Source organism: Schistosoma mansoni, chromosome W (assembly GCF_000237925.1).
Source record: "Schistosoma mansoni strain Puerto Rico chromosome W, complete genome".
NCBI lineage: Eukaryota > Metazoa > Platyhelminthes > Trematoda > Strigeidida > Schistosomatidae > Schistosoma > Schistosoma mansoni.
Genome location: NC_031502.1, coordinates 40,025,712 through 40,043,114, shown reverse-complemented (window position 1 = coordinate 40,043,114; position 17,403 = coordinate 40,025,712). Strand labels below are relative to the sequence as shown.

The window sequence follows — 17,403 nt, the reverse complement described above, 5'->3', positions numbered from 1 at the left end:
TTGCAGACGGGTGCCAAGTAGCACGAAACCCGGTCCCGGGGTTTGCCGTTGACCACCTTCAACCACCATCTTAACTCACGAAAAGTAGTCAGTATAGTTATTCTACTGAAAGTTGTCATGAAAGTGCTTTGAAGTGTAACAAGATAAAAAATAAAATAAAATATGAAAATATAAGTAATTTAGTAGAATAACATAATCCGTTTATGAAAACAGTCTAAAGACATTTTGCTAATCATTTTTAACCAAATAATTCAGTTATCTAGCAAAGTCAAATTCAGTTTCTTAAGTAACTTAGCTCAGTAATAAAAAACCATGTTACATACTGTCACGGTTTAGTTGAATCTTATGTAATCGAATTCAATCTTCTATTGTCATAAATCGTTACAGAAGAGTGTAAACAACGATCCATTTTTTTAAATAACAGAAACTCCCAATTTTCTGGTCTGTACTTCTAAATTATTCAATTTCTTGACCATATGTTAATTTTCTTAACGAAAGTTTTCATCACGTTTGATGGATCCATTTTCTACACGAAATTTATTTTCACTTAACTGTAATATAACATACTACTAACTTTTATATAGTAACTTAAAATATTATATAAATTACTCAACGTCAAATAACTATGGACTTGCTCTCTATTTAAATGATACGATATACCACACACACAGTGAAAATAAATGTATGTTGCCGAATCGCCTCAAGCTAATTCTTTTATATCGTTAGTAAAACAGATACTGGAAAGATATTCAGTCTTACCTTATTCAGTTGGTGTGAATTTAATGAATGGAATTTACAAAATACTCATTATCATTATGAATTATTTTTATAGAAATCCGAAAAACAAACCAAATTCATTGGCCGCATTTCACGGTTAACTCAACCGAAATCTCAATTAACCACTCAACCAAAACAAATGAGAGATACATCAAGTTCCTGTAGTTCCCCAACGAGATCAAGAAATGTGATTGATTTGTTTCATCAACCTAAATTATACTCTACAGATCGTTCTCCATCACCTATAACGCTCACTTCTCCATGGCGTTTAAACAGACGAAGAGCTAAACGACCATTATATCCACGTTCAATTAATGACCCCGTTAGGCCACGTACGGCTGTCCTACGGTTAAGTGATGAAAATCTAACTGGGAGTAGGTTTAGATACTCATTTTTGTTTGTACTCATAATTAAATTACCAATTCACTTCAATATCAAGCATTTAAATCTAGAAAATTTTGATATTATATGTTTTAGTCAATTGCACTCACTTGTCACCAGAAATTCATATCATGTTGTGTCATATCACTTAACTAAGTATTAACATTTATTTCCTTACTACAGCAGATTTGTGAAGACTGTACTGTTTTCACAGTCGAAATCACGAACTGAATTTAACTAGACCACCATTAAAAACCTGGAAGATAACTGCTTCTTCCTAGTATGAAACTCCCCAGCAGTCCCCACCCATGATCATGCACATGGGAATCGAACCCAGGACCTTCAGTTTTGGGTCCATATGCTTAACCTCCAGACGACTGATCTGGCATCCAACGGTGTTGATGTCTCACTTCAATCAATCCATTACCTTGTGCAACTCTTTATTCACCGCCTGTGGTGGATAACTGTCCAGGTTTTTTCATCGTGCTATAGCTGAGATCAGTTCAGGATCTCAGCTGTAAAAGTACTACAATTTCCATAAACGGAGTTCACTCCGTGTCGGGGGTGAGTCGTTTATCCACCCTAAGCAGTAGGTGATGGGTTTCGCGAGATCATAGGGTGATTCAAGTTAAATATTTATTTCTCTAGCAAAATGATATGGCTGTTAGTTAAACCTCTAGTAATCGTGATAGAATTATGTTAAAATGGTTCAAATTTACAAGAGATTTACTAAAAAATGTTGAACTCTGTTGAATCAAGGAGCATAAGTGTTTGTGTTATCTTAACGTAAAAAAGGACAGAAGTAGAATATAAGACAAAAACGATTACTTGGTTCAAATCATGCACACCTTACTCATCCATAATGCAAATGAGTTTCAGTAGATTAGGTTTGGTCATTGAGATGATATCTAAAACGATAAAATGACACTACATGATAACGACATAGTTATGGGTTCAATACCTAACAAATAAAAGTCACCATGACTACCAATTTATGTAAACACAACTTTACAACTGTTTAAAAAGAAATCGTTTAAAAAAGTCTCGTTCTTTGAAGTATTTGTTTCTATTGGTTGTCAGGGCTAAAATTAAAATCGTAGTTAGTTAGCCAAACTAAGCGAAAAGATTAAATAATGTATTACTAATTTGTGTATTCAGACATCTAGTAAATGTAGATAGACGTAACCTCGTGTGTCATGTATAATGAACCAAGTTTATGTTGTAATAACTTCTCATTCTGTATTTATGTCAGTACACTTGTGGTTATCTATAATTGGTTCTTTACCTAATATGCACCTATGTTACACTTGATTTTACAGTTGGATAAATCTTTCTGTGGTCATGTGATTTGTCATGACTTCCGTTATGACACTAAATCAAATACATCTTTAATAACTCTTTCATCGTTTCAAATATTATCCGTAATTATTATTTTCCTCTGATAGAACTAACCTTTAGTTATTCCTAAAATAAGCAAAATCAAATAATTTTTTAATGTACTGCCATAAAACAATTATTGTTCTTTTCAACTTAATAACTTATACTATTTAACTATGTTATCTCTAGTAAACACTCTGTTCAAAACTAATTGAACTAATATGTAAGATCAGAGGGGAGTTTCGTGGAGATTTTAGTAATTTTATAGTTAAGATCATGAGTCAACTGAAGCTAGACCACCATGTAAAACCCTGGAAGCACTGGACGGCCGTTTCGTCCTATTGTGGGACTGCTCAGCTGTGCGCATCCGCGATCCCGCCTCACGAGATTCGAACCCACGACCTACCGGTCTCGCGCCAGAGCAGTTAACCTATAGACTAAGTTATTTGTTTTAATACTAAACTATTTCAGCACTAATTGTTTAAATAAACATCTTTCAAGTAGATTTAAGTAATATGGCTAACATTTTCAATTTTTTTGGACTGTATTTTTCAGTTAATGAACTATTGTCATCTGTATATGTTATATCTATAAAACTATTACAGTTACAAATGATCATATTCACTTTTTATCTAGTAAACAATGTATACCTTATTAAAAACGATTACTGCTTTCTTTGTTTTTTAATTTTAATTCCTTTTTTTAAAAAAAAATAGTTTCTTCCTCACAAAGACGAATGCCAAGATCTAATTCAAAAGTTGTACGATTTATTGATCATCAAAATGATGAAACCATTGAATCAACTACAGAATCACAACAAATACATTCAAATAAATGTATTAATATGCAATCTAAAATATTCACAAAACCGAATACAGGTATAATTCCATTAGGTATGTATCAATATTCACTTTCAACAGTACCTAGTAAAAAATACGAAAAAGAAGATAAGGTAATTCATAAATCAATTGTGCACTAATTTTATTTGAATTAGCGTCCAAATTTGTTATTATTAGTTTTATTATTAATTGATTTCATTTTTCAATTTATATCAACTATGAAAACTTTTTGGGAACCCAGTACCTTTCTGGGTTCGAGTCCCAGAGTGAACATCAACTCTGAGATGCAGGTACATCCAGCTGACGAGTTCCAAATAGGACGAAACGCGCGTCCTGGATTCCACTACTAGCCACTATCCATCTTTGCCTACCATGCTTGTGAATTTAGGCTATATTGAGGCAATAAGCACAGTATGCACATATGCCAATTAGAGACTGACCAATTGCAGTCCTAACACATTTATGGGAAGATTCAAACAAACAATACTAAATAAATTTATGAAAACGTTTGTTTTAATATTCATCGTAATACATGTATGTTAATTAAGTATAATGAATAATTGTTTTCTGTTGTTTTGGATCTTGATAGACCACTTTCAAACTATATTAAGTACATCTTGTAGTATAATTGATTATGACATTTGAATTCACGAATTCATCTAAGCTATACCACTACCTCAGGCAATTGATTGGTTGTACGCTCATGCGAGGAACTGAACGTTTTGGGTTCGTGTATGTGCACTGTTAAAGAGTTTCACACCAGGACGAAACGACCATCCAGTACTTTCAGGTCTTCAGTGATGATCTAGCTTAGATTAGCACGTGAATCAAACTATTAACATACTATAATCTCCCAAAATCCGTATCCTGATATAATTGATTAGTTGAGATTTTAAGAAAGTTTCAAATCAGTTTAATTCTATTCTATATGAAACTTGTAGATCTCAGATTAAATCTCATACATGTTTGGACTAAAATACATATCATTAGACATTTGAATATAAAACTGACTCAACATGGACATCAAGAGAACAGCTAAATGAAATACTTTATCGATACTAAGAAGGAATAGACGAAGTTAGTATTATAGAAAATATATTGAAAGTAAATGACTATTTTCATGATTTTCTATTTGAAAAGAACTTGGTGAATGTGTTGAACTATTGGATCACTTGAAAATTTTTGATCAACTTTAAAAGTTAAGGTATGGAATTTGAAGTGGAAAGTACTAGATTCAAATCTCAATGACGTCATGAATACGGTTTCAAGTACGTTAGGCTGACAAAATCCATATAGGATGAAATACGCTCTAAAATCCTACTACTTTTGATTATTCAATATATAATAAACTTACTAACACTGTATGCAAAGATGTTATTCATCTTAGGATCATTTATGTAATTTACGAATCAGGTGACACATTTAAAAACGAGAAAGCTCAATACACCCAATGGTAATCACTTACACGTTCAATCATCATAGATGAAAAACTATCAATATTGTTTTTAAGAATTATAGTATATAGTTTTTTTCTGGTAGAAGATTAGTTCGAACGTTGAACTATACTGTAAAGAATCCATTCAAGTATCCTAACTGAACATTTCAGTTATGTATGACTCATCAAGTGCTAAGACGAATTTCTTGCTTGATTACAGAACTATTAATAGAGAAAAATATAAAGGATAAAAAGACCAATTAAGCAAAGAAATATTAGAAGGGGTTTTTTGTGGAGATTTCAGTATTTTCTCGCGAGGCGAGATCGTTGATGCGCACTACTGAGGAGTCCCACAATAAGACGAAACGGCCGTCCAGTGTTTCCAGGTTTTCCTTGGTGGCCTAGCTTCAAGTGACTCATGCTTTCAACTATGAAAAAGAAATATTACTTCATTCTGCTAGTCATTCTTTGTAATATCGAGATAAGCAATATTGTTTGCAAATGCGTTAATAAGGCATCACAAATGCAAACACTATCATAATCCCCGTTTCAAATTATTTGATAAGAATTAAATTACAATGTATACTACAAATTAGGAGATATCACATAGCTGCATCAAACGGGTACTACAAATTAACAAGAACAAATCAAACACATTATGTTCAAAATGGACTGAACGTTTGGAATAGACAAAACTCCGGTCAATAACATATATAGTGTAAACTTAAGCTTCTGTTATACATGCTAATAGTTTGAGTTGTAATGAATTCTCAACTCAAAAATGATTGATAGTGACATGACCTATTGAATGTCAATAAATAAGATGCACAAAAAAGCTGACTAACGAGAAGTGCTATCAGTTAGTTCGAAAAGCAGGTTTAACATTTTGAATTAAACGATAAGCTGGTATTTGAAAAAAACTTGACTGATATCTTTTTCAGAAAAGTTTATAAGTAAATCTGGAACTAATTTTATTTAAACAACCCGTTTCAGTTCACTGTTTTTTCTTTATTTTTTTCCCAGCTAATTTCTACTGATATATCTGGTTTACTTCGTGAAAAAGGCACTGGATTTCATTTTCAATCGAATCAATCATTTGAACAACCTTCAAATAATTCCAATGTCTTATCCCGTACAGAGCTGGAAGATAATATTTTATCACGTCTTGTCTTACAGATCTCCGATCAGTTAACTAAAAATCAATCGCAAAGTCATGGTAAGATTTTGATAGGTGATTATCGAGGATTTCAAACATTCAATAAGAAATCTTACTAAGGACTGATTTTTACCGAAAACCTATTGCATGATTTCCTCACTACATTACTATTTGGCTAAATTTTTAAGATGCAGAGCATGGGATTGTTATAACGTAGCCAAGTGAAATCGCTCTCATCACAAGTCTTTAATATTCTGAATTCCATTTGTGTCCATCCAATAATGAACTTTTCCGGATAAAGACGAAACAGTCTTCAATGATTTTTCTGATTGTGTCGATGTGTAATTAAAGACTATTGCCGAAGAAATGGTGTATATGATATTTTTTTGAAACAGGGTCGAGTATTGTGAAGTAATGATTTAATATTTTAAACATTAAGTCGTTCTTTATGAAGTCACAGATCCAAACTATGCTCTGAATGTTCAGGGTTTTAATTTTTTTATTTTCAAAAAAAATCGATAACCCCGAAACTACTACAACTCCACCTGTAGCTCTTCTAAAGTTATTGCCGCTCCCAAGCCTAGGTAAACGAGGCGGGTTGGACACGGTATCATCAACCCCATCCCGTAGAAAAAAAACGTTTTAAAAAAAGGCAACAAATTAAAGTATTTAAACTCTGCCCTGGGAGTTCAAGGAAGAATTATGACGCCTCATAATGAAAGCCGAGATTCTTTGGACGTCACGGGGCTGATGCTCCTTCCGATAACCACAACAACAATTTTTTTGGTACATAGAACATCCGGACAATGTGGGAGACAGAGAAGACCAGTCAAGTAGAGACGGAAGAAATCAGGATGATCATCAGACAAATCAAGAGTGGGAAAGCAGCAAGACTTGACAACATACCAGCCGGAGCACCAAAATCAGACAAACCGGTAACTGCGAACATGCTCCACGTTCTGTTCAGGAAGATTTGAGAAGAAGAACAAGTGCCACAGACAGACTGGAAAGAAAGACACCTCATCAAGATACCAAAGAAAGAACATCTGAGCAAATGTGAGAATTACAGAGTCATCAGTTTGTTGTCAGTACCAGGAAAAAATTTTCAATAGAATGTTGCTCAACCGAATGAAAGACGCAGTAGACGCTCAATTTCGAGATCAACAGGTTGGATTCCGTAAGGATCGGTCATGCACAGACCGAATTGCGACACTATGGATCATCGTGGAACAATCAGTTGAGTGGAACTCGTCACTTTACATCAACTTCATTGAATATGAGAAGGCGGTTGACAGTGTGGACAGGAGGACGTTATGGAAACGTCTTCAACACTATTAAGTTCCTGATAAGATTTTCAACATTATTTGGAATTTATACGACGGACTACAGTGCAATGTTGTGAATGGAGGATAGTTGACAGACGCATTCTAAGTGACTACCGGAATCATACAAGGCTGTTTATTCTCCCTCTTACACTTTCTTCTGGTGGTTGACTGAATTATGAAGACCTTGACATCTGAGAGAAGGCATGGAATACAATAGATAGCTCGGAATCAATTAGAAGATTTGTACTTCGCGGATGACCTAGCCCTCCTATTCCATACACACGAGCAAATACAGATGAAGACAATTAGTGTAGCAGTAACCTCTGCATCAGTAGGCCTCAACATACACAAGGAAAAAAGCAAGATCATCAAATACAACACGAAGAACATCAACACAATCTAACTTGATGGAGAAGCTCTGGAAGAGGCGAAATCTTTCGTGTACCTGGACAGCATCATCGATGAACGTAGAGGATCTGACGCAGTCGTAAAGGTGAGGATTGACAAAGCAAGGACAGCATTCCTACAGTTGAACAACATATAAACTTAAAACAACTGTCAACCAATATCAAAGTGCGAATCTTCAATACGAATCTCAAGGCAGTTCTACTGAATGGAGCTTAAACTTCGAGAACTATCACAACTATCATCAACATCATACAAGTATTTATAAACAATTGTCTACTCAATATACTCGATGTCCGTTGATCAGATACAATCGGCAACAGCGTATTGTGAGAGAAGACAAACCAGCTTCCAACTGAAAAGGAAATTAATAAAAGACGTTGGAAATGGATCGGACGTACATTGAGGAGATCACCAAAGTGCACCACGAGGCAAGCCCTAATTTGGGATGTTGAAGGGAAGCGGAAAAGTGGAAGTCCGAAGAACACACTACGTCGGGAAACGGCAGCAGATATGAAAAGGACGAATAGCAACTTGGAATAACCGCTCAGGACAGGGTTGGACGGAGAGTGCTGATGGGCGGCCTGTGCTCCTCCGCGAGGGGTAACAGGTGTAAGTAAGTAAAACTACTACATTATTCTGCTCACTGGATTTTTATAACCGAAATCCAGATGAAAATTTCTGAACAATAGGACTGCCATCAGTTACTTTGATGATAAATGTAGTCATTGGTTTTTCTTAATATTAAAATTTTTTTATTAAGGGGTTGTAAAGACCGTCGACTTTCATTGAGACCATGAGCTTACCTAGATAAGATCACTGTTGAGAAACTGAAAGCACTGGATGGCCGTTTCGTCTCAGTAGGGGGCTCCCCAGCGATTAGCAATCACGGACCCACACACAGAAAAATGGTTGTCGTGGATTAATCGAAATTAGACATTAACACCGTTGAGTACTGGCTACGTCATCCAAAGATTAAGCATTCGCTCACGAGACTGAAGGCAATGAGTTCGACTTTAGGCTGCAGAGTTGTTGATCCGCGTTGCTGAGAAGTCCCACACTAAGACGAAGCGGCCTTCCAGATTTTCAGCTGTGATCTAACTTGGGCCGGTTCATGACATCAGATAAACAACAGCAATTTATTGGATCATGTGGAATTTTTTTTCGATTCTAGATACTTCATCCAAAGAAAATTTACAACATTTAGTTGAAACTGCATTATTAGAACGTATTGGATCGATGCTTTCACCAGCACCAGCTAGCCCTAATCCAACTAATCAACTACTACATCCAGAACAGCAACAACATCTCAAAACACCATCTTCATCACCTGACCGGACTAGTCATTTAGGTCTACCGGACATTCCTACTCCAATGGATAGTATAACTAAGAGTGAATTGCCCTATCCAGATGATCTTGTTCACACAAAGAGTAAAGTACGTTACAATTATTATTATTATTGTTATATATATATATATATATATATATTCACGTTGTTTTTTTCACTGAAGGATACATTTTCGTATTTCTTCTGCTAAATTAAACTGTACAGAACTAATTTTGCACCGAATTAACGATTTTAAATACTATTTCAATATGTTGGTCTGTATTTTGCAGTTGTCGTATAAATAATAATAAACTCTGTTTTTTTTTGTTCGTTTTTTATGATCAGACACCAGAACCATTACCAAATTGGCAACCATACAATCCGGATGAAGAAAGTATTTTTAGAAATTCACGATCACCACCAACTAATCCCCGTTATATTTCTACACCTGAACCATCGTTTGCAGACAATCACAATCTGCGATCCAAATTACGTTCTCAATCTTCAAGTCCTATTAAGTAAGCCAATAATTTACATTGTCTTCATTTTTACTCTTATTTGTGGTCAGCTATATGTATTTCATTACAGCTTGGTTAAGATTCCGTGTCAACAGAACATTCAGGCATCCTATCTTATTCTCTGAATGGCCTTTACACACCCGACCTAACACATACCTATCATACCTTAACGTATGCACCCACAAAGATGAGTGATTAAAATTACCCTCTCATCGGTTAAAACTGTCTCTGTAGTTATAGTGTATCATTCATACGGGTAAGAGTAGTCAAATTTCAAATCAGTCATATAAATTGGCTGTATAATCCTGAAAAATGTATAATATGAGACTTAGTTTGTCGCCATATACAATTGAAATACATAGTTGTTACAAATTTTCCACTGTCCTATTGTTTAGTCATTCAGATCAGTGACTCGAGAATGGTTGATTTTCAAAGAATCCTTTCGCTTTGTTTTTGATATTTGAAAAGTATTACAACTGTAACTGTGATAATCCATGGTGAAGTTGTTTTACATACCCAAATTTAAAAATTTTGATTAGAATCTTCTAGGTCATGTCATAGATCTGTAGTGAACTAAATGCTGATCAGTTCCTATAATCCCTTTATGCCAATTATAATATCACAAACTAATTCGATGTGTAGATAATTATTTCTTTACTTTATGTCTTTTTCACGTGGTCCATATTTATTCTTTCTTTAAAGTTTAATACGGAATTTACCAAGAAGGTAGACTGTCTAAATTTGCCGAATGACACTTCATTATAACCTTTTATAACATACATCCATACGCCGTGATCTCAGTGTAGACTTGTCATTTATAATATTTTAATTTTGATGTATAAATCACTGTGAATTACTGCAAATAAACTCTATATCATGTACCTCACGTATAGTATTAGGTATACGACTAAATCTCTGCATCATGAAAGGAATATAGTAATTAGTCGACAATACGACGTAGATATTACTGAGATATGAGAACGTGTATTTTCAGCATAACGATTACGTCTAATTAGTCCGTATTATCATAAAGATTTTCAAAAATAGACAATTGGGAATTTATGTGGCAAAGTTTAAAATAGCAGCGGATTAAGATCATGATGTAGTCACATTTTATCACTGGCATATGCAAAGTAACGTACAAATATCATAGAAGAAGTTACATTCGACTGTTTTCTCATTTATACAGTTCCTTTTCATTCCTTAAATGTTTGTTATCTCCTTTAATCGGATCCATTATTAGGTACCTTGAATCACTAAATGTTTTGTTTTTATTGAAACTACTTATGATAAACTCAGTAGCTGATATTGATGTGACCAATAGAATATTTATCCCATTGTTGAGGTACCTTGCACTAATTGAATATATCCGTTTTATTTTGATAAATAGACAGAAATCCGTTATGATTTCTCCATTCCCACCAAGTCCACAAAAATATCCATCTGAAAAAAACGTTTCTGAGAAATCAACTGAATTTAATTCACAATCACTGAATTCTAATTCAACTGCTTTAATTGATACAAAAAGTTCATCATTTACTGAACCATTCAGTCTCACTGCACCAGATACATTCAGTGATGGAATGTGGTTATTAGATCGTTCTGAAGGTGAAGCACCATATCCAGTGCCATATAATAAGTTGAAATTAATTATGTCTAATATGGAACCAATCCGAAGTTCAACAACGAAAAGAAATGTAAGTCATTCTATATTAATAATTGCTCAAAAAGTAATTTGTATTACTAAATCCTACAGAAATGACAATATCTTCAGTGATAATAAGCTAAATACAAAGATGAAATACATAAAATTTAACTTGGATTCGTGATTTATAAATGCTCCATCGGAGTTACAGCTTGATTTGACATATATTGAAATTCAGAAAGCTTACAAATGACTAATTATGAAATAAGTTTCACAACGTTCTAATGGAAAGCCGTGATTTGTGGAGTAAAAAGTGTTAGATGGGTAACGGTAACCGCCAAGATACCTTAGACCGAGGTTTCGCGCTGGTTGCACGCGTCAGGAGTACCTGTAATCTTGAAGAAACTGAGGCTCACTATATGGTTCTATTCGAGTTCGAATGAGCACAAACAATCAGACAAACAGAACATCGGTCACTACTCAATAATCGATATATCCCAATCCTAGTGAAGGTGAGTCAAAACTCAGTAGTGACATGGTTTCGAATCCTGCAGAGATTACCATCTTTCGAATGATTTTAAGCACTCCATACTTGTAAATATCAACTAGCACGAAACGTAGGTCTAGTGTTTTTTGTGCACTCTCTTCAAACAACTAACATCAAAACATACACCACACTGTATCTTCCAGTGGTTTATAACAGGCTATCTGTTTACACAATCTCCCAACTAGATAGTGCATTATTTAATTTAAAACAACCAGTTTTCTTTCACGAAATTTTACCGGTTTATAAACTTTTCGGCATACACGTTTATTCCTTAGTTGTAAACCATTGACGTTTCACGTTTAACATATTAACAATCTGTATTCGGAGACTAAATAATATGTTGAGAAGTTCGCTGATCAAAACTTTTTATTTTATAATTATGTGATGTTTAAAACTGTATCAACACAATCACAACTAGGACTGAGTGTAAAAAAACAGAGAGTTGACCAGTTAACGAAATAAAGCCATGATATAAATGATAACTAACTGTCTTGAACTGATATCTATCGGTCAATCACAATGCTTTGGTTAGGATCACTGGCTCTAGACAACATCAGGCTTGTGCTAGAATAGACATCAGTGACGATCCTGTTGTATTTCTCTTTTATATTCCACATATAATAGAAATTAGCTACCTGAACTCATCTTTTTAACTAAACTACATCTTCCACCAAACACTTTTAATATTGGTGTTTTCATGGATTGTATAACCTTTCTGCGATCATTTTTTGCACATTATTACTATTTTTTTCCATAATCTATTTGCATCAAGATTTGTGTGTACTATTAAAAATAAATCTTTTTAACAATGTAAACAAAGATGGATGGTGGCTAGCAGTGGAATCCAGGACGCGCGTTTCGTCCTATTTGGGACTCGTCAGCTGGATGTACCTGCATCTCAGAGTTGATGTTCTCTTCTAAACATCAATGGGAAGATTCAAGCAAACAATACTAAGTGAATTCGTTATAACAATGACTTATTAACTCACTAAACCTTATTACAATTTTTTTATTTTATTTTCAACAGAATTCTTTAACTCAAACATTTAGTTTATCTAAAAGTACTTCAAATTCTTCAACTAGTTCTTCATTTAATAATATTAAATTAAAACAAGATGAAATTAGTCCAGGACAATTACCAAATGTATTAACTACTATAAAACAACATTCAAATAATAAACAAATTAATCCACTCAATAATCCATTACTTCATTTATTAGCATTAAAAAATTCTAATCAAATTAAAAGAAATCAACTATCTCATGATGAACATAAAGAAATGAATAAATTATTAAATCAATTAAAACAAATTCATCCAGATCCTAATAATGATAGTATGGTTCATTCACCTAGCCTTGAATGGTTAGCTAATCTTTCTGGTAGTTCATTATCACAATTAAATTTAAATCAAATAAAAAATGTTAAAAATTGTCAAACTAAAACAAATTTATTAAATTCATCTAATAATAAATTGAAAATTGAATCATCTACATCGATAGATGATAAATTAAAACAATCTATAAAACAAGATCACTCAAATAAATTAAGTAAGTTTTAAGTGTCATGTTTATTGACTTTTAATTATCTCAATAGAACAATAAGAAAATAGAATTGATTATTCTAAAGAAATAAAGAAAAGGGATTAATTGTTTGAATTATTTGGAAGTTTTACATTTTACTGCCCAAACCAATTACTTTGTACTTACTTACTTACTTACTTGCTTACGCCTGTTACTCCCAATGGAGCATAGGCCGCCGACCAGCATTCTCCAACACACTCTGTCCTGGGCCTTCTTCTCTAGTTCTACCCAGTTTTTGTTCATTCTTCTCATATCTGTCTCTATTTCTCGGCATAATGTGTTCTTTGGTCTTCCTCTTCTCCTTTGGCCTTCAGGATTCCATGTGAGGGCTTGTCTTGTGACGCAATTGGGTGATTTCCTCAAGGTGTGTCCAATCCACTTCCAGCGCTTCTTCCTGATTTCTTCCTCCGCTGGAATCTGGTTTGTTGTCTCCCACAGAAACTTGTTGCTGATAGTAGAAAACCAACTCGCTAAAAAAACGCTAACCACTTTGTATTTACTTTACACAATTCCTCGTAATAGTAATAGTGGTGGTAGTGATGGTGGTAAACCACAATAACTCTTTAAGAAACCTACTATAGGCAAGATATTAAAAGGAAACTATATTTGTAAAAATTTTAGCGACTAAAATTAAAAATTAATCCAACGTTCCCCTCGACTATGTGGTCCAATCTTTAGAGAAATAATCAAAAATTAAAATTATCATCTTTAAACAGAGTTCACAAAACAACTGCATTTTCAGTATAGAATTGCGGAGATTGTTGTGTTTTCAATTGATATCATGAACTGATCAATGATAGACCACCATTGAAAACATGGAAGCACTGGACGGCCATTTCGTCTTAGTATGGGCCTCTCTAGCCGTGCTCATCCACTGTCCCACACCCGAGACTTTAGTTCAGGTCACTCGGTCTTGCGCGCGAACGCTTATCCTCTAGACCACTGAGCCGATACTTAATGATGTCAATGTATAGCTTCATGACAGAGTAGGACGGTCACGCAATATCGTCGAGTGGTTGAAGTTACTCAACATGAACTGATAAATTTACTGAAAGGATAATGCTTACCTAACTATCTCTTAACTTTCAACTACCAAGCCTATATTGCTTATATGAGTAAATAAAATACATAGATTCACAATATATTCTTCAATCATCGTTTATTTCTTGCTTTTCATTGATTTATTATCAATCGATTCATTTTAGATCATTCTACAAATGAAACTGATAGTTCAAAGATTTCGATGTTACGTCAAGTGGAACTTGTTCATTCAGATGACAGTGAAGCGACAACAATTGACGATGAAACTTATGAAGATGATTTTACTGGTGAACAAACTAATTAAAATAAATATTTAAGACTGAATACTTTTCAATAAAGTGATCAAGTTTGGTTGAGTGTTCATATGTATGAAAATATGATTTCGATGAATTTCACGATGATATATATATATACTACACAAGATGTTTTCTTCTGAAGATTTCTGTAATTCTCCTTACGAAAAATAATAAAATTAATTATAATTTGTATATTTCTGTTATGTGTTTTATTTCCATTTCATTTCAGCTACTTATTACGTTTATAAGTAATTAAATAAATGTTTTCAGTAGACAATAAGACGTTGAAGCAGTTTTATTTAAGAAGTTATATGTATTATATTATCACTTATTATGAATTAAAAAAAAAATTTTAATCTTAAAAGCACTATTTCATCCTGTTGTTTACAACCAATTTCATAAAAGTTCATAGTGAACTTATATTATTTGTAAGGTTTGGTATTTTCCTATTGTTAATGTTATAGATTTTAACGTCAGCAATGAGATCCATGTACATTCGGCTGATAAGTTCGATTAGGATGAGATGCCTGTCCCAGATTTCAATGCTAGCCATTATTCAAATCTGCTTAGAAATGCTTGCGAATTCATGGCAATATCGAAGCAATCTACAAAAGTTGCTCGTATGCCAAAAGAGATTGATGGACTGCAGCTTTTAATAATAATAATAACAGGATGATTCAAACAACTCTTACGAATATTTTTCAAGCAGAGTTGGATTGCGGCTAGCAGTGGGGTCCAGGACGCGTGTTTCGTCCTATTTAAGAGTCGATAGCTGACGTTCTTGCATTTCACAGTTGGTGTTCACTCAGTGATTGAGATCCAGAACCTTTCTCTGTCACTACCAGCCCCCATCCAACTCTACTGAAAAAATGCTTGTAACTTTATGATAATATCGAGGCAGTCCGCTCAGGATAAGCATATACTAAAAGTGATTGTTCACTTGCAGTTCTAAAGATTAATGGAAAGAGTTAAACGACTAATACAATGAATTGACCCCTACAAATGTATTACATTGTTTAAATTCTTTATTAAACAGCTATTATCACTACAAATTTCGTTATATCCATGGGTTACGATTATATATTAAAACTTTAGGGTAACATTCTTTAAGAATGTCAATTAAATGTATCTAATTATTTTTATTACGATTACATGTAAAGTAAAATAAACAAGTGATATAGGCCAAAATCGACTTTAGGATTTAGTACAGTACAAAATTATTGTCTTCGATACCATAAATAAATAAGAAAAACGTACGCTTTATTGATTAATCCCAGAATTTATGTTTACGCTTTTCGAACTTACGTCTGTACATGCTAAAGACACTAAGTTTGACGAAATTTATTCTGTAGGAATAAGGAGGGAGAAAAATCATAAGTTACAAAGTCGAAGATCAAATGGTAACGCTTTATTAATAATCTTTTTGATCACAGAAATTGCTTTAAGCACATATTAGGCTGAGACAATCACTAAGAAGCCTTGAATCCAAGTTTCATGCTAGTTGGCGCACATCAACAACACATGTTTACCATCTTGTGTTAAAAACAAAACTATCTGTAGCGCATAATTGAAGCCTATAGCATTAAAATGACGTTAATTGATCGATGTATTAACCTGCATTCTAGCTCTTCTTTTCTTATAGGTCAAGTTTCCAGCTTGATTACAATAATACTTTCCACAAACGTATATTACTCAATCTCTGTGAGTAATTGATATTATACTCTAGCTTACTATTTCCGATTGTATTTCGACTTACCCAAGGGATATTTGTTCTAATCCATCAAAAATTATCTGAGCAGCAACAAAACTGAATCATCTGATTCAGAATGATCTGTTGTTAATAGTTGTTACTCTGATTGTACTGTTGTTTTCTTCGATAAGGCTACTGTGTTTTTTGGATAACCTAAGATCTGTATCGCACAGTCAGCACATTGCTTAACAGCAAATATCAAGTAGGAAGTAAATATATAGTATGTCTCTTTAGTAGCTTCTAGTAAGCCCTTCCTTGTTTCGTAGAGTTTCATTAAAATTAACTTCGTTTCATCGTGTTTGAGTTCTGAACCTTTAGTGTGTCACTTCACTACATCTCAGTAATAACAAAGCTATTCTCCACAACCTGAGAGTTATCCATCAAGCCAACTTCTGACTTAAGATGGTTTTAAACTGTTTATTTATTTTAAGTACACAATTTGTTCTTGTCTTCATATCCTAACATAAATAATCTGGGATAAATTAGGATTTTAAGCAACCTATCGGAAACAATGTGTAGTACTTGTTCACACATTATTTTTATCCATTATATGTAAATACACACGATAATAACTGTTGACTACAGTTGTAGACTACAATATTTGGTGATTCTGAAGTTTGTCCAATGGATAATAAAACAACCTATGTTTAACCACAACAGGTACACTCTTAGCATTTAAAATTATGTTATTATTTAGTTATTCATTGATGTTCATTATTGCTTTATCTGGATATGTAAAACAAACATAGAATGAGTGACTAATATCTATCATAACAACATTATAGATATATCATAGACCCTATACTCATACTTCAGTTGAATACTATCGCAATGTAACCTCGGTTTGAAAATCTACAACATTAGAAAACAACTTACAACAAGAACTCGTAATATAACATTCGTTTTATTTTTACCATTCGTTCATATTTCACAATTACATCAAACTCATGTGAATCAAATCAATTCTTACATATGTTACAGGTAGCAAACAAAAATATATGCT

At 33.6% G+C, this 17,403-nt stretch overlaps 1 protein-coding gene across 1 annotated transcript in view; it reads left to right on the top strand.

The window, feature by feature from the left end:
- Smp_135300 (hypothetical protein) overlaps positions 1 to 14,658 on the top strand; it is a gene marked incomplete at both ends in the record, with an annotated part of 31,428 nt that extends 16,770 nt beyond the window's left edge. The window contains 9 exons of the mRNA XM_018789681.1: positions 833 to 1,155; positions 3,268 to 3,487; positions 5,833 to 6,025; positions 8,870 to 9,132; positions 9,369 to 9,541; positions 10,932 to 11,238; positions 12,761 to 12,794; positions 12,849 to 13,112; positions 14,519 to 14,658. Coding sequence (XP_018655099.1) covers positions 833 to 1,155; positions 3,268 to 3,487; positions 5,833 to 6,025; positions 8,870 to 9,132; positions 9,369 to 9,541; positions 10,932 to 11,238; positions 12,761 to 12,794; positions 12,849 to 13,112; positions 14,519 to 14,658 — 1,917 coding nt within the window. The remainder of the gene's footprint in view (positions 1 to 832; positions 1,156 to 3,267; positions 3,488 to 5,832; positions 6,026 to 8,869; positions 9,133 to 9,368; positions 9,542 to 10,931; positions 11,239 to 12,760; positions 12,795 to 12,848; positions 13,113 to 14,518) is intronic.
- Between the last annotated feature and the right edge of the window lie 2,745 nt (positions 14,659 to 17,403).